Source organism: Procambarus clarkii, chromosome 76 (genome assembly GCF_040958095.1).
Source record: "Procambarus clarkii isolate CNS0578487 chromosome 76, FALCON_Pclarkii_2.0, whole genome shotgun sequence".
NCBI classification, from domain to species: Eukaryota; Metazoa; Arthropoda; class Malacostraca; order Decapoda; family Cambaridae; genus Procambarus; species Procambarus clarkii.
This window is the reverse complement of record NC_091225.1, coordinates 18919963-18943601: the sequence shown is the minus strand read 5'-3', so window position 1 is coordinate 18943601 and position 23639 is coordinate 18919963. Positions and strand designations below refer to the sequence as shown.

General features: G+C 43.4%; 1 protein-coding gene across 6 annotated transcripts in view; it reads right to left on the bottom strand.

Moving 5' to 3' along the window:
- The window catches only part of LOC123771489 (solute carrier family 41 member 1), a 55452-nt gene that overhangs the window by 19742 nt on the left and 12071 nt on the right, over positions 1-23639 (bottom strand). For 2 of the 6 annotated variants that reach the window (XM_045764048.2, XM_045764051.2), the window contains exon 2: positions 8471-8714. In XM_045764048.2, coding sequence (XP_045620004.1) covers positions 8471-8695 — 225 coding nt within the window. In that variant the 5' untranslated portion in view covers positions 8696-8714. Of the gene's footprint in view, positions 1-4516; positions 5258-8470; positions 8715-21735; positions 21756-23349; positions 23471-23639 lie in introns of those variants that run through there. The other 4 variants (XM_045764050.2, XM_069313695.1, XM_045764052.2 and 1 more) reach the window with 4 other exon arrangements.

The window sequence follows — 23639 nt, the reverse complement described above, 5'->3', positions numbered from 1 at the left end:
AAACGAACAAGATATAACTGGGAACACCCATCAGTGTTGTCATTTAACATTATACACTGTAACAAGTTCATCAAAGGTTAACAGGACACGGTGGCCAGCTTATCAACAGGTGTGTGTGTTACTAAGGCATGGTGGCCATCCTATCAACAAGTGTGTTACCAAGGCATGGTCTTACGCATCTAACATTAATTCAGAACTGCGTATCAGGACTGAGAGGACAGGTGAGGCAATAAAAACTTGGAACTGGGTTGCCAAAATATCATCCCAAAATCAAGGCACATTCCTGATGTCTAGCTTTCTATTATTCTACTCAATTGCCAACAGGATTTGTATACAATAATACCAAAGAGTACAGCAACAACAGTAAGTATACATTACTGTATAAGCAAATACAATTGAAATGAACAAAGGCAAACTCTGTTACAAAATCTACATACAAAGGTAAGGACAACAATTAAAAACTGTTAATACATTGTCTAGGGAAGGTCTAATTTTGTCCCTTTCCAGTTCAGAACATGATTATTAAGTAATTCATCAGAAATAAAAGGTGAAAAATTATCAAGTTACAATAGATAGAAAGACATAATTATAGCCTTGTATTGGGGCAAGGAACCATTCACTGCTGTGTAAATGTCACCCAGCACCAGGTACAGGAATGTTCACATAGCACCAGAAATTTAATTATATAGAACTAGATTTCCAGATAGACTGATTGATATTCCAGACATGCATAGCTCTTCGTTCAATCTTAACATGCCATGCCTCCATAATAACGCATTTGGCATTATAATGTAACGACTTTAACTGGACTTGTGCTTGGCTTCCATCAACAACAACAAAAACATGGCAGTCATACGAGGAATGACAATAGCCTGCTACCAAAACAAGTTATAAAACAGGTCACCTAAAAGCAAATTCTTTAAGAAAATACAACTGGTGATAAAAATATTGTATTGCATATTTACATACATACATACATTCATACAGTTCATACATACATACATATATATATACACACACACACAGTATACACATACATATATACACACAGTATATTATATATACATAAATACACAAAATAATTCAAAGTGAATCGTGTAGCTGGTCCCCATTTAGAAAACAACCTGCAGCTCTCCAAGCTGGACACACTGGTACATGTTAGCACCATGATCGCTATCAACTCGAGGACTCTGACACAGTAGATATGAACCCCACGTCCCCACACTGACCACACCACACCTATCATCTCTCAAGAGAAATAGAGTACTTCGCAATAACCGACGTTAACGTGTCTCGGGAAATGGAGTTAAATCACCCCTAATCAGCTACCCTCACAGACTTCTAATGAGGGGTCAGTTTCAGATAATGGTGGGCTGCCTCTCTGTTATGGGCGTCAGGTATGCTACTGTCCCTCTTAATATGTTTATAAAGATCACTGTCTGAGAACTGTGTTTGATGTTTGTGCTTACTTGAAACACTTTTCGCTGGATGGAATTTGACTTGTACATTATTTTGAGGTACAGTAATATAAAATATATGCTGTAATTATGTCTTTGAAAATAATGGTTCATGCTCCTGGTATTCAATCATTTTTTATTAAAGATACTAGTTTCATTGTGATAATTTTGTCACTATAACTGACAAAGATGACCCGACAGGAGTAAGGAAAATGGTAGAAAGCCCAGCAGGGTGTGTAAGCACAGCAGGGAGTGTGGCCACAGCAGGGGGTGTGATCACTTCAAGGAGTGTGAGCACAGCAGGGGGTGTGAGCACAGCAGGGAGTGTGGCCACAGCAGGGGGGGTGTGATCACTTCATGGAATGTGAGCACAGCAGGGGGGTGTGATCACTTCATGGAGTGTGAGCACAGCAGGGGGTGTGAGCACTTCATGGAGTGTGAGCACAGCAGGGGGTGTGAGCACTTCATGGAGTGTGAGCACAGCAGGGGGTGTGAGCACTTCATGGAGTGTGAGCACAGCAGGGGGGGGGGGTGTGAGCACTTCATGGAGTGTGAGCACAGCAGGGGGGTGTGAGCACTTCAAGGAGTGTGAGTACAGCAGGGGGTGTGAGCACAGCAGGGGGTGTGAGCACAGCAGGGGGTGTGGCCACAGCAGGGAGTGTGGCCACAGCAGGGGGTGTGGCCACAGCAGGGAGTGTGGCCACAGCAGGGGGTGTGAGCACAGCAGGGAGCGTGAGCACAGCAGGGGGTGTGGCCACAGCAGGGGGTGTGGCCACAGCAGGGGGTGTGGCCACAGCAGGGGGTGTGAGCACAGCAGGGAGTGTGGCCACAGCAGGGGGTGTGAGCACAGCAGGGGGGTGTGATCACTTCATGGAGTGTGAGCACAGCAGGGAGCGTGAGCACAGCAGGGGGTGTGAGCACAGCAGGGGGTGTGAGCACAGCAGGGGTGTGTGATCACTTCATGGCGTGTGAGCACAGCAGGGGGGTGTGATCACTTCATGGAGTGTGAGCACAGCAGGGGGGGTGTGGCCACAGCAGGGGGTGTGAGCACAGCAGGGGGTGTGAGCCCAGCAGGAGAGTGTGAGCACAGCAGGGGGTGTGAGCACAGCAGGGGGTGTGAGCACAGCAGGGAGTGTGAGCACAGCAGGGGGTGTGAGCACAGCAGGGAGTGTGAGCACAGCAGGGAGTGTGAGCACAGCAGGGAGTGTGAGCACAGCAGGGGTGTGAGCACAGCAGGGTGTGTGAGCACAGCAGGGAGTGTGAGCACAGCAGGGAGTGTGAGCACAGCAGGGGGTGTGAGCACAGCAGGGAGTGTGAGCACAACAGGGGGTGTGAGCACAACAGGGGGTGTGAGCACAGCAGGGAGTGTGAGCACAGCAGGGAGTGTGAGCACAGCAGGGGGTGTGAGCACAGCAGGGGGTGTGAGCACAGCAGGGAGTGTGAGCACAGTAGGGGGTGTGGCCACAGCAGGGGTTGTGAGCACAGCAGGGGGTGTGAGCACAGCAGGAAGTGTGAGCACAGCAGAGGGTGTGAGCACAGCAGGGGGTGTGAGCACAGCAGGGGGTGTGAGCACAGCAGGGGGTGTGAGCACAGCAGGGGGTGTGAGCACAGCAGGGGGTGTGAGTACAGCAGGGGGTGAGCACAGCAGGGAGCGTGAGCACAGCAGGGAGCGTGAGCACAGCAGGGAGGGTGAGCACAGCAGGGAGTGTGAGCACAGTAGGGAGGGGCAGCAGCATCAAGCGGCAGAGGGAGGGAGCAGCAGAGATGAGAGGAGGATGAAGAAGAGGAGAAAGTAACTGAAAGCTGTTGGCAGTAGATGAGAGTAATAAGGCCAGCAATATAATAATTGAGGTGCAGTACTGCTCTTATTAATATTTAAACAAAGTGATGCACTTGAACACTTTTGTCAAGTGCTCAAGTGTATCTTCGATACACTTGACAAAATATCAATAGTTGTCAAGATACTAACGTCGATAACAGATGAAAACAATTACAGTATAATGTAATGTGGTGGTGGTCTGGTGGTAGGAGTGTGATGGTGGTAATTAGAATGGCTCTGGTGGTGGTGGTGGTGGTAATTAGAATGATGATGGTGGTGATGGTGGTAGTATTGATGATGGTGACGCTAATTGGTTATAGTGATGAGGCTTTGACGAGCAAAACAAATCAACTTCAGGAATGCATAAAATGATAGTGATGATGGTCTCAAGACATCAACAAAATCACCACTGATAACATTCGAGTAAATAATATAACGATGATTGCCAGACATGACAGTAAGATCACTCACTATTTGCATTAAGAAACATTTGCAACCTTTGTGTAGTGGGGGGGGGGGGGGAGAGGGGGAATTACCTTGAGCGAGCTTGTCTGCACAAAATCTATTTTCAAACAATGTTGACCATACACGTAGTGTTATTGGGGTTTAATTAACTAAGTTTTCTTAGAATTTTGTTTACTATATCACACACACACACTTAAAATGCCACTCGAGAATATCTAAGTTTGTCTATAGCATCTCGTTATTTTCTTTCTTTTCCATATATTGTAAGGAGATTTCTTATGGTATTTGCAACTTTTGGATTTCCCACCACACTTTTGCTGTTATGTAGCTATTTTTTTCTTATATAGCTACTCATTTAATGTTATATAAGGATGAACTGGTCAAGTACGGGTATTACACATGTATGAATTATTACACGTAAAAGCATAACATAGTATATGTATGTATGTATGAATTATTACACGTGAAAGCATAACATAGTATATGTATGTATGTATGGATTATTACATGCGTAAGCACTACACATGGATGAATAGAGCGGGGAGTACAGTTGCCACACGTGTGTGTGAGTGAAACAATACATGTGCAAGCAAAATACATGTGTGAATCAGCACGTGTGTGTATAAGCACTATAAATGTCAACGCACCAACCACAGTGGCCACGCCACACACACACACACACACACACACACACACACACACACACACACACACACACACACACACACACACACACACACACACACACACACACACACACGACGGAACTCATTACCTTTAGATGAGGCTTCTTGGTCAAGACCTTAGCGGCGCCGCTCTCTTGATTCTCCACGATAATTTCAAGCTCTGCTGGACAAGCACACACGATTTGGCCCTCCAGCGCCTTGCTGATCATCGGCTCACAGTCCCTAATGCCACTCTCCAACTGAACCTCCCTTTTGCTCTCTTTTACTAGACCCATTTTGGCTCTTGAAGTGAACACACGGCAAGTTTCCCCAAAAGTGCCTCACTTGGTGACTAAATTACTAATGGTTATGGCTTCACCTCCTGGTGCCAAGGTAATATTAATGGTGAATACCCCCAAAATTACCCCCCAGGAGTTAGGGGTTAATATTTAAATAGGAAAAATCCAACTTCCATGGAATCACTTCAATGTTAGTGCATAGAGGTGCACACAGAAGTGTTTGGTGAATGTTTAACATTTAAGAAATGTGTTGAGAAAAACCACTCGACAAGAAAATATAATATTGAACTTCAAATCACTGCCCCAGTTTGGTGGTCAAAATGAGAACAAACCGGGTCAAATGCAAAACGTGAGAGGGAGAGAGAGAGCGAGTTATTGGAGCAGGGAATGAGGAAATTCGCAGAGTGTAGCAGCCGTGCGCCAGCAGAGAGTGCGGGCCCACACTTGCAAACGAGAATCAGTCCACACAATAGAGCCGAGCCATGTGGAGAGTGTGTGTTGCACCACCACCAACTGCCTCACAGACACTGGGAGGCAGCCATGTTCACATCTAACATTCTGAGACCCCCAAGGCCCCTGGCTGCTGATGCCTCAGTTGCCAGTCAACAGTTTTGGCTCAACTCACTCCAAGACTTGCCGCAAGCCACACATTTCAACATTTACAATTCAATGCCAGAACTAAGTGTTTTTCCTTACCTTATCAACATATAAAAACACCAAAACCAAAGATGTTTAATGCTGCAAACAAGGTAAACAAGACAGACATGAACTAAACCGTAATACCAGACTGGTCTGCACCTCAATAAATATTCACTCTTGCCATAAGTTGGTAGCCTCATATAACAATTTGCAATAATTCACAAATTCATCTACCCCATGGACTCGCATATATAATTACAAAGTCAGCTTCACAAGACCTACAACCCATCAGATGGCCTGGATAAGAGGCATCTGATATAATAAAAAAAAAGGGTCCACTGTTCCTTGAACAGCAGGTAAAGTCCCACCACCCTCCCACCTCCATTTTTTCCCCCTGAAGTTAAGCCAACTCAAACCAGTTTTAATTTAAATTCTGTTTCTTACATGACAACTGAGACACAAAAGACATTCCCAAACTGCTGATATATGTCATTATTGACACAAATATACTCAAATCATACTCGTTGTATAGCGAATATACCTGATCTTCCACTCCTGCACATACAACATATTAATAAGTCTGAGTAAAGATGGTTGTGTGTAATGGAAGGGGGTGTGGCCAAGGACCGTGTGAGTGAACATAAGCATCTTCAAGGCTGTATAAATTGAGTCTAGGTGTAATTTTAAGTGAATGCAGGTGTGTAAGCTGTCAGGTTGTGGAGGTGTGTGTAGATGAGAGACGGCCAGCTCACCCAGGAGGCGGAGAGTATAGGACTACACGCATGGATGACAGGGGTATGGAGGATAGGGATGGATGAGGTGGTTGGGAGGGGTGAGAGAGGCTGTGAGGGGTTGGGAGGAGGGTTGACTGAAGAGGAAGGGATGGGGGGAGGAGGGTGAGAGAGAGGTGTGAGAGGTGTGTGTAAGGGGGAGGTATGTGTATGGGGGGAGGGGGAGGATGTATGTGAGGGTGAGGGGTATGAGTATGTGATGTGAGTGAGAGAGTTCATCAATTCGTTCCTATCAATTCCTTTGTGAATATTGTATGTGGTTATCATTTCCCCCTAACTCTCCTGTCTTCCAGCGACGTGAGGTTTAATTCCCGTAGTCTCTCCTCATAGCTCATGCCCCTCAGTTTGGGCACTAGTCTTGTAGCAAACCTCTGAACCTTCTCCAATTTAGTTTTATGCTTGACGATATATGGACTCTATGCTGGAGCTGCATACTGCATGTGTGTGTGTGGGGGGGGGGGAGGGGAGTGAGTGTGTGTGGGGGGGGGGGAGAGTGTGTGTGTGGGGGGAGAGTGTGTGTTTGGGGGAGAGTGTGTGTGGGGGGGAGTGATTGTGTGGGGGGGGGGAGTGAGTGTGTGTGGGGGGGGGGAGTGAGTGTGTGTGGGGGGGGGGAGTGAGTGTGTGTGGGGGGGGGAGTGAGTGTGTGTGTGTGTGTGTGGTGTGGGGGGGAGTGAGTGTGTGTGTGGGGGGGAGTGAGCGTGTGTGTATGTGTGGGGGGGAGTGAGTGAGTGTATGTGTGGGGGGGGAGTGAGTGAGTGTGTGTGTGGGGGGGAGTGAGTGAGTGTGAGTGTGTGTGTGTGGGGGGGGAGTGAGTGTGGAGTGAATGAGTGATGGATATGGCCGTAGATACATAAAACTGGAAGCTGAACACCCAACTGAGCCAAGGAGGTGCAATTAAGTGGAGAAAATGGTGGAGGCAAGCCAAGTACAAGAATCCATGTGTAAACACACAACACGTGGGGGTGACCCACCAGGCTATTTTCATGGGTACGAGAATCAAGCAGGAGAATACACCAAGATGTGCTAGTGCATGCCCAAGGGGCCTGTGGCTGAATGGACAGTGCTTGGGACTCGTAATCCTAGGGTCCGGATTCGATCCCTGGCGGTGGCAGAAAACAAATGGGCAGTTTCTTTCACCCTCATTGAACTGGGTGGATTGAACTGGATTGAACTGAACAGCAGGTAACTGCTGTTACCTAACAGTAAATAGGTACCTGAGAGTTAGACAGCTATTACGGGCTGCTTCCTCTGTATTCACTTAGTTGTACTCGCTTAGTTGTGCTTGCGGGGGTTGAGCTCTGCTCTTTGGGCCCGCCTCTTTCGTCCGGGATCGAACCCGGATCCTAGGATTACGAATCAAGAGCGCTGCCCACTCCGCTATCAGGCCCAAGGTGAGAGAGAAGAGTGAGAGAGAGGGAGAGAAGAGAGAGGGAGAGAAGAGAGAGGGAGAGAAGGGAGAGAAGAGAGAGAAGAGAGAGAAGAGAGAGAAGAGAGAGAAGAGAAGAGAGAGAAGAGAGAAGAGAGCGAAGAGAGTGAAGAGAGCGAAGAGAGAGAGAAAAGAGAGAGAGAGAAAAGAGAGAGAAGAGAGAGAGAGAAAAGAGAGAGAGAGAGAAAAGAGAGAGAGAGAGAGAGAGAGAGAGAGAGAGAGAGAGAGAGAGAGAGAGAGAGAGAGAGAGAGAGAGAGAGAGAGAGAGAGAGAGAGAGAGAGAGAGAGAGAGACAGAGAGAGAGAGAGACAGAGACAGAGACAGAGAGAGAGAGAGAGAGAGAGAGAGAGAGAGAGAGAGAGAGAGAGAGAGAGAGAGAGAGAGAGAGAGAGAGAGAGAGAGAGAGAGAGAGAGACAGAGAGACAGAGAGAGAGAGAGAGAGAGAGAGAGAGAGAGACAGAGAGACAGAGAGACAGAGAGACAGAGAGAGAGAGAGAGAGAGAGAGAGAGAGAGAGAGAGAGAGAGAGAGAGAGAGAGAGAGAGAGAGAGAGAGAGAGAAATCAGTTGAGTGATGACAGTTGAGAGGCGGACCGAAAGAGCAGAGCTCAGCACCCGCAAGCACAACTAGGTGAAACACGGGTGTGCACCCCTCCCCCCCCCCCCACAACACCTGTACAAATACACTACCAAAACGAACCAAATTCTCTACTGTTTTGGAAGAGGAAGGATTGAGAACCAGATAGCTGTCCGAGGATCAGTTAAAGGCATGAATTGGCTATACCGAAGAAGCGTATTTGTAGAGTCATTTCTTCCCTTTGGCAATTACAGTTGGCTGACAGATTAAAGGTTCTCCCGACCCGAAACTGATATACTAGTGCATATATATATACTGAAACGAAAGTGTTTACCTTCTTATGCTTAATTAAGTTGTGTCCAGCGATATCTGTCAGCTCATACGCATCATCGTCATCCTCATCTGATACGTGAGGAACCATTTTGCCTGAACGAAGGCGAATGCGCGACCCGCCTTCTCTATCCTCCTGAATTTGCTGCTTTCTGGGGTTTCTTCCCCCAGAATTACCACTTGAATTGCCAGGTTTTTTAGTTTCTTGATTCCGTTTCCTTCCACCCATTACGACGGATATTTAATGTCTGAAAATAAAATAAGACGCCTTAGTTAAGGATGTGTGGGGACGGCGGCTTTTGACTAGCCGCCAACTTCATGTATTCATCGAGGCTAAATCTATAGAGGATTAATAGAATTGATTGATTGATGAAGATTAAGCACCCAAAAGGTGACACGGGCATGAATAGCCCGTAAGTGGTGACCCTTTGGAGCCATTACCAGTATCAAGAGCTGATACTGGAGATCTGTGGAGGCGCGACTGCACCCTGCGTGACGGGAGATGTCTCCCGTGATTAATTAATAGAAGTAAATATTAATAATTTATATTTACCTCTATAAATTTAGGTAAATAATCAACTTTATTTAAGCTCAGAAATTAAAAAAAAAGGTTTACTTTTACGCACCTCAGTTAAGTGAAATTTTCTCCAAAACTTGACTAAAAAAAATATTAACAAGTCAAACAAAATAAAAAAAATGAGTTAACAGTAATAAAAACATGGAATAAAGCAAGAGACATACAGTGCAGTATTGACAAAGAGAAAGGTTACTGAAGACCTAGACTGGGAAAACTTGTACCCATCATGGTTTTGGCATATATCCAAAATACTCCACAACCTTACCAAACCATTTTTATCAAAATTGCTAGGATGAGAAGGCTAAATGTTAATATCAGTCAATACAAAATGTTCAAGATTTATTTAACCATCTCTTGATTATGTATTTTGTAAAATTATGGAAAACTTAATGAATTTAATATTGTTCATAAAAGCTGCAGCTAAACACGTATTATCTCAACTGCAATGCAAATCTGAGCTACATAAATAATACAGTAATATATATTTGTAGATCACAGCCATCTGTGCAAGGTATTCTAAGCTTATATGGCAAGCAAATTCCATAAAAAAATACTATGAATGGTGTCAGCGAGCCTGAAATTTAGTCTGTTTCGGAAATGTATTTTTATGGAAATTAAGCCACTTGTATGTATTTGGGAAACAAGAATACTGTAGACAGAAAGAATGAGGGCAGCCTCCATTCTTTCTGACACATTCTTGGGGGGTTGTCCTCATTCTTTAAACATTGTTTCCCAGTAGAAACAAGTGACAACCGCTTCACTCTATATCCATCAACCACCACATACGATGTATCTGACTAATGTAGCGGCAGATGCTCTTTCAACTCTTCAAGGTCCCACAAAGGTATTGTTGGTGAAACGCCAGATAAACATTCAAGATAAGTGCCTGACCAATCAGGCCCAAATCCAAATACAAAACGAATATCGCGTGATAATAAATTAGTGGATTTACTTATCCTTATAGCATTATCAAACAATTTTACGAGACTTTAAATTATGTTTATATCGAGTCTTATATTAAATGAATGACAGTACATCTTGGATTTAATTTTCAAGATGCGTCTTGATTAAAACACGAGAATAATTACATTGACTTGAATAGCAGCAGTATGTATGATACAAACTGAATCATTAAAACGTTGAAAAAAATCATTCATTTTTATTGAGCCTGTATAAATACCAATTATCATACCTGGAAATTGAAACCAGGACCAAGAGGGGGTAGAAATAGCCTTAAACTTGTAACCAATGACAAAAGTTTTTTTTTGCATTGTTGACATGCAGTATTAAAATCAAAACAAAACAAAGACCAACACACCATTTAAAATAGGCAACAATAATAGAGATTTTGTGAAGTACAGCCACAAAAGTTCACAACAAAAAAATTGGCAGTCTTTCAACAATTAGTATCATAAACTGCAACTTTCTAACTATAAGGTCAGGTGGGGTGATAAAGAGATCATGTGCTGCCTCCCAATGCATTCTCCATATTGCATGGGCAGCAGACTTATAATTGGGTGAGAAGTTGGGGTCGGACAGCTATGGGCCACATGTAGCTTTACCCAAAATAATAGGAAGAAAGCCTCTTGAACTGTATAGTGAGAGGGAGGGAGAAGGAGAGAGAAATAAAAAAGAGAAGAGAAAAAACGAGAAAAACACGAGAGAGAGAGAGAGAGAGAGAGAGAGAGAGAGAGAGAGAGAGAGAGAGAGAGAGAGAGAGAGAGAGAGAGACAGAGAGAGAGAGAATGAATGGGATGGGATGCAGCGTTTGCCAGGGGGTGGGAAAAGTCAGTAAAGTATTGAATAAAGTAGGGAAGAAACGCATCCCCCTTGATTCCGCATCTTAATTATCAGCGAGAGCATTGATACATATCATTACCCGTTTAATTAACAATATTGCTATGTATGATAGAACAGTGTCGTATTCACTGAGTGAAGCAGTAAACAGTTGATTTACCCCGACATGTACTGTATTTGAACAATTTCACTTGCCTTGTGATACTATTTAAAACCCACGTAGCTACTGATGGCATAGGATCCATTCGATATGTTCCTGTCTCCCTTGCCTTGTGATGCGCTCGTCTGGACTCGTGTGGCTATTGTTGGTGGTGGCTTGTATTCGGCGTGGCCATAGAGACGAAGGCAATGCTCATACCATGTTTAAGGTACAAGTCTATTCTACGTACCGATCAAGTATAAGGACACAAATTATCTCATCATACCCAGGAATTGAAACCAGGATCAAGAGGGGTAGAAATAGCCTAAGCTACTCTATCCCTTTGAGATGTATTTTATTGTCTCAATAAACGTACTTGAACTTGAACCAGGATCAATTGGGTGTAAGCTGAGTGTACTGACCACTGCTTCTCTACCTTAGACCTGAAATTTTGATATTGGCTGACTAACACCTTCCATTTCCCCCTGACTTCTTTATATCGATATTTTCAAGTTGCTTACACAGAACTTCAGCTCCTTTTCAACCCCCCAAATTGAAATCTTGTCTGAGCCCTTGGTCTTTGTTGCATCTAATGCTATCATCTTGAGGTTATCTTGAGATGATTTCGGGGCTTTAGTGTCCCCGCGGCCCGGTCCTCGACCAGGCCTCCACCCTTAGGAAGCAGCCCGTGACAGCTGACTAACACCCAGGTACCTATTTTACTGCTAGGTAACAGGGGCATAGGGTGAAAGAAACTCTACCCATTGTTTCTCTCCGGCGCCCGGGATCGAACCCGGGACCACAGGATCACAAGTCCAGTGTGCTGTCCGCTCGGCCGACCGGCTCTCTCATATAAAGTATTTCCTTACTTAATCATTCCTTACTGCCGGAAACGCTATGCGTGTTTGTGGCTTTGCAGGAATGTAAGAACAACAATGTTATGTACGTCACAAACCTACTGCTTGTATATATAAATAACTATGTAAATTAGGTAATAGTTTTCTAAGCTAAGGATTGACAAGCTCCCCCATGTGACGTAAATTGTCAGTTTGCTTAACTCTGAGGTTAGTATAATTTATAATAGACGTCGTCTATTCTGTGGCAGCGGTGGAAAGGTGTTACATGATGGGTTCAGGAACTGAAGTCTTAGTGTTCTATTAGGTCAAGCTATTTACATTTGTGGTGAACGCGTTTTATATATATAGTTATTTTTTATCTGCTTAACATGCAGCGGGCTCTAGTCACATCCTGTGGTGTGGCCGTGGAAAGATTACATTCCAGGAAAAATTTGCCACGCATCTTAAAATGTTCCTTGCGTGAACTCACATGAGTTCAAATCTATCCTGAAGTCTCCCCACCACTGATCTTCTGAGCCATCTTTCCTGGTATAGCAGATATATAAATTATGTTGAATCCTTGCTTATCTTTAGCCAGTTTCGATTTACTAAAATGTAACAAGACAAAACTTCAATCTACACTTGTTTACACTTGCTATGCTATCTATAAACATTCTCCTATGCAGGAACCATATATCTATGGGTCACTAAAGTGAACATACTCCTAGGTGTTCAACCTGTCAATTAATACACCTGTTCAATTAATACACCACATTTTGTATACTACGGTCACCAACGCACAGAATAGGTGGTTCTATGAAAAGTAGCTCTCGCAATCATCCTCGCTTTCTATGCGTTGGTTGGTTAGTTTAGGTAGGTGACTCGTCCTCTCAAATAATACATATCGAGGTCAAAATCCAAAAACGGACATATAACGTGGTACTATAAATCATAGCGGCTATGGAACAATGACATTTTCTTTGCATGGGTTGTTAGGTAAGGTCGGTTAGTGTTAGGTTCGCGCATTTTAGTACCCCGTAATTTGTCTGTTGGGGGAAACCCGAGAAAATAGGAGTAGTGAGGGGCAACCACTGCTAGGCTGCACCTCTCTGTTTACGCAGCCTACTGATGTAGATCTGATCACGTGTAAACTGTCGTCAAAACTACTCTCAAGTTACTCTAAAATCCTTCATCAATAAAGCCTTGTAATTTAATGTATTTGGTTTTCAAAGTTAAAGATAATTATCTCGTGGATATTAGATATATCTTACGATCATCATCAACCCGTTATAAGCCGAACATAAGCAGCCCTAATATACGTTATCTTAGGCCTAAATTAGTACATATGTTATACAAATCTAGGTAAGTTTAAGTTTGGTTTCTGAATTTCTCGTACCCTCTACAAAATTTATAGTACAAAAGATGAACATTGTCGGCGGCAACAGTTCATTTTTGAACATTTGACCAAATAGTTGCTTTTAAATACTCTAAATTTTGGGGGGAATGGGTTGCTGTATCTATAAAAATAGTATGTCTGCCCGTGATTGGTGGCCAGAGGGTTGTGGCTAGTCTAATTAAACTTTGTGAGTGACTTTTTTTTTGGGGGGGGGGGGGCTGATATAGGAGGGACGGGGTCAGCCCTCCCATTGACCCCTTTCATGACGTCAGTTGATATAAAAATGTTTGGGCCGAGTCTAAAGAGTTTTATCATTGATTCTTTATGTTTTATGGCAAATTTGCTTTCTGGGGACACTCAACCTTTTGGGGAAGACCCGGGCATCACCGGGTACTCCATCTAGTAGACTAAATACTCATACTGGTTGAGCGTTTTCGACTCTTTTTTTTAATTACCTTACCTTATTGTCAACAACACACAAGATTACAGTCCGTAACTTGCACCGCTTGCAAAATACAAATCTTACTGGCCGCACTTCTTAACCACTATATCATTATGCAATACTAATTATACACTAATTCAAGCTATTATAGCATAAATTGATTACCTAGTGAACACCTCACTGCTGTAGTGAGCCCACACTAGTTGCTGATGAAACTGGACTTTGTATAATCATAGACCAGCTTAGATAAACACCTGTTTGGTTCCCGAGCTCATTGTGTCAAACTCTCTCCCACTTCCCCATCCTGAATGGTTGGGGGGGGGGGGGGGGACGGCATTATATGTAATGGGATGACGCAATGGGTGATGGTGCCGTCACTCAGGTTAAAACCAGCACTGAGTGGGTGACCACGCGGACAGACTAAGAAATCTCCCTAGACTCAGGTTAAAACCAGCACTGATTGACCGCCCGCGTGGACAGACTATGAAGCCTCCATGAACCCAAAAGACTTCCAGTACCCCAAGAATGGAAAGCAATACTAAACATGAACAAGATGTACTGTAACAGCAGCGGTAGCAAGCTCGCCCTACTATGCTTTTTTGTTTTAGTTTAGTTCATTTATTATGTGCCCAATATCCATCCTGTAAACATTAGTTGAAGAGGTTAGAGGTAATGATAGACTCAAACTGAAAACCAAAATTGGTTTAGCTAAGTAACTTACTGTACTGGTGAGTTAGTTACCGTTTCTTAACAATACATCAACAGTCTATTCACCGTTTATCGAACTAACCCTGTGATCCTAACAGCCCCCTTAACGTAACGAGTAACTGTTTTATTTGGTTCATTTCTTTTACAAAAAAAAAAAAATCATATCCAGGGTATGGGTCAATGGCAGAAAGGTTACTGGACCCCGACCCCAGTTTCCTTCCACCTAACATTAAAATAGGCACCCGGAGTTGGGCAATTGTTGTTGTGGGTTGTAGCCTGAGGAAGGTTGGGAATTTCCTTAAGTGGGACCTTGACAAGCCTAAGTGCGGACTTCCTGTCCCCGACAACGGAATATTTGCCGTCAGCTACTGATATATACAGTAGTTTTAATTTGCCTACCATGCATCCCACGCCCATCCAGAAGGCGGCAATGGAAAGGTCACAAAACGTTGACTAATCAATTTCAATTTCAAGTACGCTAACTTGGGATACTTGCCTAAAATTTATGGTAAAACATTTTGCATGAAATGCACATTTCTTTACCATTTGTGATGAAGTAATGTCTTTCATTAAAATTCTACATTCCATGCAAGGTGTGCGAATAGTTTTGCTGACAATCTGCACTGGTAAAATAAAAAAAAAGGTAATGCAAAAGCCTCGTGAGGAATTTCAACTGGGTTTGAGCCCCAGGCAAGGAGGGTCAATTACCAACCCGTTCTCGCACTTTCTTAGTCAATATTGACTTATTAAATACGTGCATATGTGACATACTAGTTTACCTTGAAAAGCTTCATAGAAAACACCGACCTTACCTAACCTTCTTAGTATGTTAAGATAGGCATATTATTGCTTCGTAATTACAATTATTACTTAACCTATACCTATACCTGTAATAATTGTAATTACGAAGCAATAAGATGCTTATCTTAACATACTAACAAGATTAGGTAAGGTCGGTGTTTTCTATGAAGCTTTTCAAGATAAACTAGTATGTTTAGTATGTCACATATGCACGTATTTAATAAGTCAATATTGACTATACGAAAGTGCGAGAACGGGTTGCAATTACGCACCAATCCTCTGTTCGCCCCTGTTCATCCAGCAGTAATTGGAGACCTGGTTGTAAACCGACTGGTGGGCGATGTTCAGGGAGAACTAGTATGATAATGCCTAAGATAAGCCACGGAAAATGAGAGCGCTAAACCTGCTGACAAGGCCTAGAAGACTTTTCTCACGGATTCACGTGAAAAAAACAAAAGGAGTCCATGGCCAATGTGTGTCTACGTGAGCCTTCTGCCAAGTGGTGGTAGCTAATAATAAACTATACCACACCGGTAAACTCTACATTGTGCATGAGTGCTCACTTTTGCGTAACTTATTCATCAACGCTGTAATTTGCTCAGCAATATAAAAATACTGGGGGTTCGATACCCGGACCATGGTACATGCATAGATGTAATGGGCAATTAGATAGTAGAATTTGGTACTATTCACTTTATAGTCCGAAAATATAAAAGTTAAAAACAAAACTTAAATATTCCTAGGCCTAGTATAGCACATATATGTACTATATTAGGTCTTAGATAGCATGTATTAGGCCTAGGAAGGTTAGGTTAAGCTTCATTGCAATATAAAAGTTTTTTCTGGTTTGCCCAAATTCAGTACCAATTTCTACTTTCTAATTGCCTTGTACGTCTATATATGTACGGTGGAGCTCAACGTCACAATAAGTACTACCTAAACGGGAGAATGGGCTGTAGAAAATAGCAGCGGCTCGCGATATTGACAATGTGCCGTTTTCTGTTGGTAGGTCCTCTGGTAGGTTAGGATAAGGGCACTTTAGTACGACATTTTCTTGACGTTGTGAACGCTGGCGAGAAGGGGCTCTACATTAAAGTGCCACGTCATGTAACCTATCCACCACCGCTCTCAAGGCTAGTATGGAGATGGGGGTGCATAATAAACCATCTATTAAAACTCGGGTATAGTAGATAGAGCATAAATGCACTAATTAGTGTATTGCGTGCCATCAATTCTGGCTAGTTCAGTATGCCTTATGTGGGGGCCATTCCTACAAAGTTCTCCCAATGTCTTATTCACGGAAAATCCCATTCATACGTATATCCTCGTAGCTGTATGTCGGCAGGTCTTGTGCTTTCTGTACTGTCATCCTAATACACTACGCGTTGAGGGGCATCACGATAGAGCAATTAAGATGTGTGATGTTTTAATATTTGCTTGTCTTGTGTTAGCTACTGTGTCGAGATTGTGTTGTGCGAGAAGAGTTGGGGGTTGAGCTCTGCTCTTTCGGCCCGCCTCTCAACTGTCAAACAATCAACTGCTACTAACTACTAAAAAAAATTTCACACACCCACACACACACCAGGAAGCAGCCCGTAACAGCTATCTAACTCCCAGGTACCTATTTACTGCTAGATAATAGGAGCTTCAGGGTGCAAGAAACTCTGCCCCATTGTTTCTCGTCGGCGCCGGGAATCGAACCCGAACCACAGGATTACATATCCAGCGTGCTATCCACACAGCCACCGGCGCCCAGGTTGAGGGTGGGGATGGTGGTGGTGAGAGTGGGTGTAGGGAAGGGGGTTGAGGGTGGTGGCAGAGGGGTGATAGTACCAGAGGGAATGTGGAGTCCGTGTGGCGGCGTGTTGGCGGGACTGGGGGGTGTGTGTGTGTGTGTGTGTGTGGCCCGGGCCCTGGGCTCTGACGTAAATGTATACTGCGCTAGTTTTTTCACAGGCGTAAGAAATCTGGCTTGGGGAAACTTACAGCTGCACGCGGACATATTTTCCTAAGTTTGTCAATGGGGGAAACTAGTCTGGTGACGGAGAACGGGCAGACAATCTGATATAGAGGTGAGCGTGGGAGGTGGGTGGGGGAGGTAGCCTACATATCAAGTGCCAAGTGGATGAGAATATCTGCCAGACATATTACTGGTGTCCTTGACGGTGGGAGGAAGAATGACACGGCAACTTGCTCACACATTTCAAGAACCACGTGTTCTAATTACCGAACTTTATCAATATTCTTTTTAGCATAAATGACTATAGGCTTAAAAATGGCAAGGCTCAAAATAAGGTTATCTTTATAGCTCAGGATGTGTTTTTGGCAATTCCCCATCCACCTTGTCAACACACACACACACCACACAGACACACACAGACACACACACACACACAGAGAGAGAGAGAGAGAGAGAGAGAGAGAGAGAGAGAGAGAGAGAGAGAGAGAGAGAGAGAGAGAGAGAGAGAGAGAGAGAGAGAAATATATATATATATATATATATATATATATATATATATATATATATATATATATATATATATAAAGTTTGTGAGGGTGCCACCTCTGGTGCCAACCCAACCGCAAGGTGCCTAATGTAATGCCTTCCAATCTATTTTCTCTATTGCACTGGCCATCCCCAGGACGCAACCCACAACAGCTGTCTAGCTCCCACTAAGATGGTGAGAGCAAAATTAATGTATATGTAACTTTGAAAAGAAAATAATTAATTTTGGTTATAGGATTACGGGCTATTCATGCCCGTGCCACCTCTTGGGTGGCTTAATCTTTATCAATTGGTTATAGGCCTTGACTTTTCTCCTTGTTTACTAACGGAACGTTTGAAGTCCAACACATTCCTGCACTAAAAAAACTTGCACGTTAATACACCTTCCTGTATTAACATGCAAGGGTCCCAGTCGGGTTGGTTCTCTACTCGTAATTGGGAATTCCGGGTTCAAATCCCGGGCGAGACAGAAATGGCTGGGCTCGTTTCCCATCATACTATGCCTCTGTTCACCTTAGCAGTAAATAAGTACCCCTGGAGTTAGTCAGTGTGTGAGGTTGTATCTTGGGGAGGGTCAGTAATTCGACCTTAGGTGGGGGGAGGGACTGTTCCTGTACTAAGTACATCTCGCATTGGCTACACGTTCCTGTACTAGCATACATATGTATGTTATTATCTTAATTATGTACATCTGCATGTATGCAGCTTCCCTTGAGTAAATGAAAGGATATAGTCCAGGAGTAGTTACATAGTTAGCTCTTGACGCTTTTGTGTGCGTCAAGAAATACTAAGAAATCCCACTCTCGCAGGATGCTTAGTCATACAAGCCATGTGTATCAGTAGCCTGTGCTTACACGCTTTGGATGCGGTATGAGGCTATCCTCTCGTGATCTAGAGGATATCATGAGTATCTACCACAAGCCATACATTCCTTCAGCAACACACGTGCTGAATTCCTTCAGGAGCCTGGTAGCCTGGTGGATAGCGTGCAGGACTCGTAATTCTGTGGCGTGGGTTCGATTCCCGCACCAGGCAGAAACAAATGGGCAAAGTTTCTTTCACCCTGAATGCCCCCTGTTACCTAGCAGTAAATAGGTACCTGGGAGTTAATCAGCTGTCACGGGCTGCTTCCTGGGGTGTGTGGTGTGTGGAGAGAAAAAAATAGTACACAGTTGATTGACAGTTGAGAGGCGGGCCAAAAGAGCAAAGCTCAACCCGCAAACACAACTAGATGAATACACGTCTCTTGCAATGTTAATAAAAGTTCCTAACAGCATAAATCGTAATAATATAGAGGAAACAAGGAATAATAGAGCAAACTAATAATAGGGGCCCATTGTTTCCGCTAAACGTCAACTACCTGTTGACGGTTCCGGGAACAGTTATAGGTAGGTAGTTGTATCCTATTTACCTCATTTCGCGCACTTAAAAATCGTTTTTTTGATTTAATATCCCTTGCTAGTCGTGACTTTCAGATCTGTTCACACTCAGAGTTGGCAATTTTACCATTGATAATCTGATACTGGAAACTCTATACTCATTACCTAGGCTCGGAGTAACTCCTACGGACGTCAGCATTTAATTGCATCTGCCAATCTTTCGACTGTTTTAAAAGCCCGTCAATCGTTATAAGTAATTTCGTAAGAGATGCAGAAAATATTAGTATGACAGACTTAAGGGTAGCTTTTTCCTTGAAGGATTTGCTGCTAGTGAGTGCTCTCATAACTACCAATTGCACACAGCACGGGAGGTACACGAACAAGGGGACACAGGTGGAAACCGAGTACTCAAATGAGTCAACACGGACATTAGAAAGAACTTTTTTCAGTGTCAGAGTAGTTAACAGATGGAATGCATTAGGCAGTGATGAGGTGGAGGCTAACTCCATACACAGTTTCAAATGTAGATATGATAGAGCCCAGTAGGCTCAGGAATCTGACAATCTGTTGATTGTCAGTTGAGAGGCGGGACCAGAGAGCAAGAGCTCAACCCCCACAACTAGACGAGCACAGTTCAAGAGGTGAGCTTGGGTAACGGACGTCAAGATCACACCTTGCTAAACTTGTCACTGCCATTCTACCCAACACTTCCTCAATTGATTGCGAGAGAATCAATCAATCTGCATTAACATACAAGTGACAGCAGAAATTTATAGTCCCAATAGACTGGTGTAGACAAAATAAAAGTATTTTTTAAAGGAAACGGAATTTTAGCTTAAACAGGACAATAGGAACACAGCATTCATGAAAGACCAAGTAGCGATTAAATTTTGTTGGTCATACCTGAACCAAGAATGGCGTCACAGGAGAAGGCCAAAGATGACCTCAGAGATCTGTGGCGGGGAAAAACTGCCATGCATCACTAGGATTTTCCTCCGCTACAAATTATACTTGAACGATAACGAAGTACTGTCGCAGTTGTCCTCACAAAAGGCGTTAAATTGAATTTAATATTTACATTTATGTAACCTAAACCTAAACCTAAACTTGAGGTGCTTCCGGGGCTTAGCGTCCCCGCGGCCCGGTCGTCGACCAGGCCTCCTGGTTGCCGGACATTGTACAGTGAAGATTTTACCTAAATCCTGTTGTGTTCGTATCATGTATGTTAAATTGCATGATACCAAAAAGCAAAGAATTAAGATATAAAACCCGTAAGGGATACCTCTCCATTGTCTTTTAAACTCTGTAATAAGATTAACGTGTGTCTGGTCACGGCGAAAAACATTATTTATCACCACTGTACCTTTGACTTTTATTAATATTTATTTAATATTTCAAACCGCTGCAGCTTAGCTATAACGCTACACACACACACATTATTTATATTATATATATATATATATATATATATATATATATATATATATATATATATATATATATATATATATATATATATTAGTCCCCATTGCTTCCGAGACACTCGACGCCTGGGGTTAGAGTGCCACCAGTTTTTTTGAAGGAACTGGGTTCTAGGCTTATTAAAACAACTAGAGACCCTAGAGCTACCAACTTCCTTTTCCAGCGCCTCAGCGTGGCGATACAGAGGGGAAAAGGCACACTGCATTCAGGGTTCTTGCCCGCCAACTGAGCAGCTCAAGGAACTCCACAAATTATAATAATCAACTTTGTACCCTACATGTAACTCCTTTTTTGTAGCAAGTAATTATCAAAAGAAAGCACCAGACATTTTTGTAGCAAAGTTTATCCAATATGCTCAAGTATCTGTACACCAGTTGATTGACAGTCGAGAGGCGGGACCAAAGAGCCAAAGCTCAACCCCCCGCAAGCACAACTAGTTGAGCACATCAACGTCAACCACCGCGGACACAATGTGTGTCAAATAAAATATTTTATCAATATCTGTCAAAGGTAACAAATCTCTGGTATCGAGAAATGCCAAATTTCCAACCATGGAATGCATTAGGCAGAGACTTACAAAGACACATTTTTTTTAGGGCAAACTTCTTCAGGCTATCATGTTAAAATATGATGGACAGTTTTTGTTTTCCAAGTAGTGATTGTTATCGCAAGTGTGACAACATATCACTTAAACCCACGTACATCCTGTCCGTTCGAAGAATGCATCGCATTTTGACATCAAAATACCCAACGGTCAATATATCATGTACTATAAAGTATAAATCACAGCGGCTGCCAAATAACCCCGTTTTCTATGCGTAGGTCGTCGATTCGGTTAGGTTCAGGCAATTTAGTACATCAATTTCTATCCGTTGTGGCAACTCTAGAGGACGGGCTGCATAAACACTTTTTCGGTCCCTGAACTGCCATTAGGCAACTGACTCTAGTGTGGGATTTTGTGCAAATAGGAAGTTAGTCTTTTGCCCTTTGTCAAGTTAGACTTGTACCTTAAATATAGTCTTGAGATTTGCATTCGCTTCCATGACCTTGAAATTTTGCCCGATGACCACGCCGAGTGCAAGCCGCCACCCACAATAGCCACACGAGTCCAGAACAGAGCATCACAAAGCATGGGAGACCGTTCACACGTCGAATGCATCCTATGCGAACAATAGCCACGTGGGTCCGGACAAAATGAGTAATTACCTAAGTGTAGTTACAGGATGAGAGCTACGCTCGTGGTGTCCCGTCTTCCCAGCACTCTTTGTCATATATCGTGTTGAAACTACTGGCGGTCTTGGCCTCCACCACCTTCTCACCTAACTTGTTCCAACTGTCTACCACTCTGTTTGCAAAAGTGAATTTTCTTATATTTCTTCGGCATCTGTGTTTAGCTAGTTTAAATCTATGACTTCTAGTTCTTAAAGTTCCAGGTCTCAGGAAATCTTCCCTATCGATTATCACAAAGTGAAATTGTTCCTATACAACACTAGCTTCAGAAGTGTTACCTGTTTAGCTAAATGAACTGTGGGGGGCCGAGTTCCTGAACCCATGATGTGCCTTTGTAACTCTCATCATACCCACCACCGCCCACGGAATGGGTATGATGGTGTGCATGATAAATGACTAAGCGGACGATGAGTCACAATAACGCGGCTGAAGACATGATGACCAAACACCATCTGGTCACCACTTGGTCCGGGAGACATCTCCCGTCACGCAGGGTGCAGTCGCGCCTCCACAGATCTCCAGTATCAGCTCTTTGATACTGGTAATGACTCAAAAGGGCCACCACTTACGGGCTATTCATGCCCGTGCCACCTCTTGGGTGGCTTAATCTTCATCAATCATCAATCAATCGATGACCAAACCACACATCACAAAATGAGGAAACGACGACGTTTCGGTCCGTCGTGGACCGTTATCAAGTCCCAAATCCAGCACAGACTTAAACGTCATCATTTTCACATTTTCTGATGTGTGGTTGATCATTATAAATGACTAAACTAAAAACAAAACATGTCTGGGTAATAAACTGTTTACTGCTCCAATCTGTGAATAATAGTTAGCAATACTGCACCCATAGCAGTGCTGCTAATTAAACGAGTATCAATGCTCCCACTTAATCAAGGAGATGATTGATTGATTGATGAAGATTAAGCCACCCAAGAGGTGGCACGGGCATGAATAGCCCGTAAGTGGTGGCCCTTTCGAGCCATTACCAGTATCAAAAGATGATACTGGAGATCTGTGGAGGCGCAACTGCACCCTGCGTGACGGGAGATGTCTCCCGGACCAAGTGGTGACCAGATGGTTATCAAGGAGATGCCCAACTCCAATACATACCGGACTAACTCTCCCCCTCAAACTCTATATTTCCCCCCCCCCCCCCTCTTTCACTCACAGATATGCACTCGTACCCTCAAAAACAGACTCAAACGCTCACAGGTGGTATGGCTATGACGACGCCTGTCCAATATTTAATTTTCCATGACGCATTCATTTACATGATCATGCTAAACATATTTAATAGGAGAGGAACGTAATGTAATCAATTTAATTCGTGACTTGTTAACAAAACAAAATGGCCCACATGATTTGGAATATAAACAATAATAATAATAGTAATAAAATCATAAATTCTGGGTTGAAACTTCGTTATTATAATGCATTACTTTTGCTGTAAAATACGCAGCAATTGACAAACTTTTGAAATAACGGCACGGATCAAAAACATATTACTAACACATACAATATATCTAATCCCCCCTGCTTCACATACTTCAGATCTATTCCAAAGCCGTATTAAACAACTTGTACCTTGCAATTCGAAGATATTTATGAGATTGCCTGGAAGAAGTACGAGCGAGTATGGAGGAAGACGTTTAGGAGCGAGAGATGCTGTACCAGGCACTGTATGTAAGCTAGACACAACGAGAATAAGGAGTAGGCGAGGATGCCCACACGGGATGATCCCCCCACCTCTGGTACCAGAGGATGACCCCCCCCCTAACCCCAGGTACCTGCCTGTACCACCTCTAGCATGCCAAAAAATACTCTTTCTTCTCTTCTTTGCTACCCAGCGCGAATTCCAATATCGCCAACGGTAC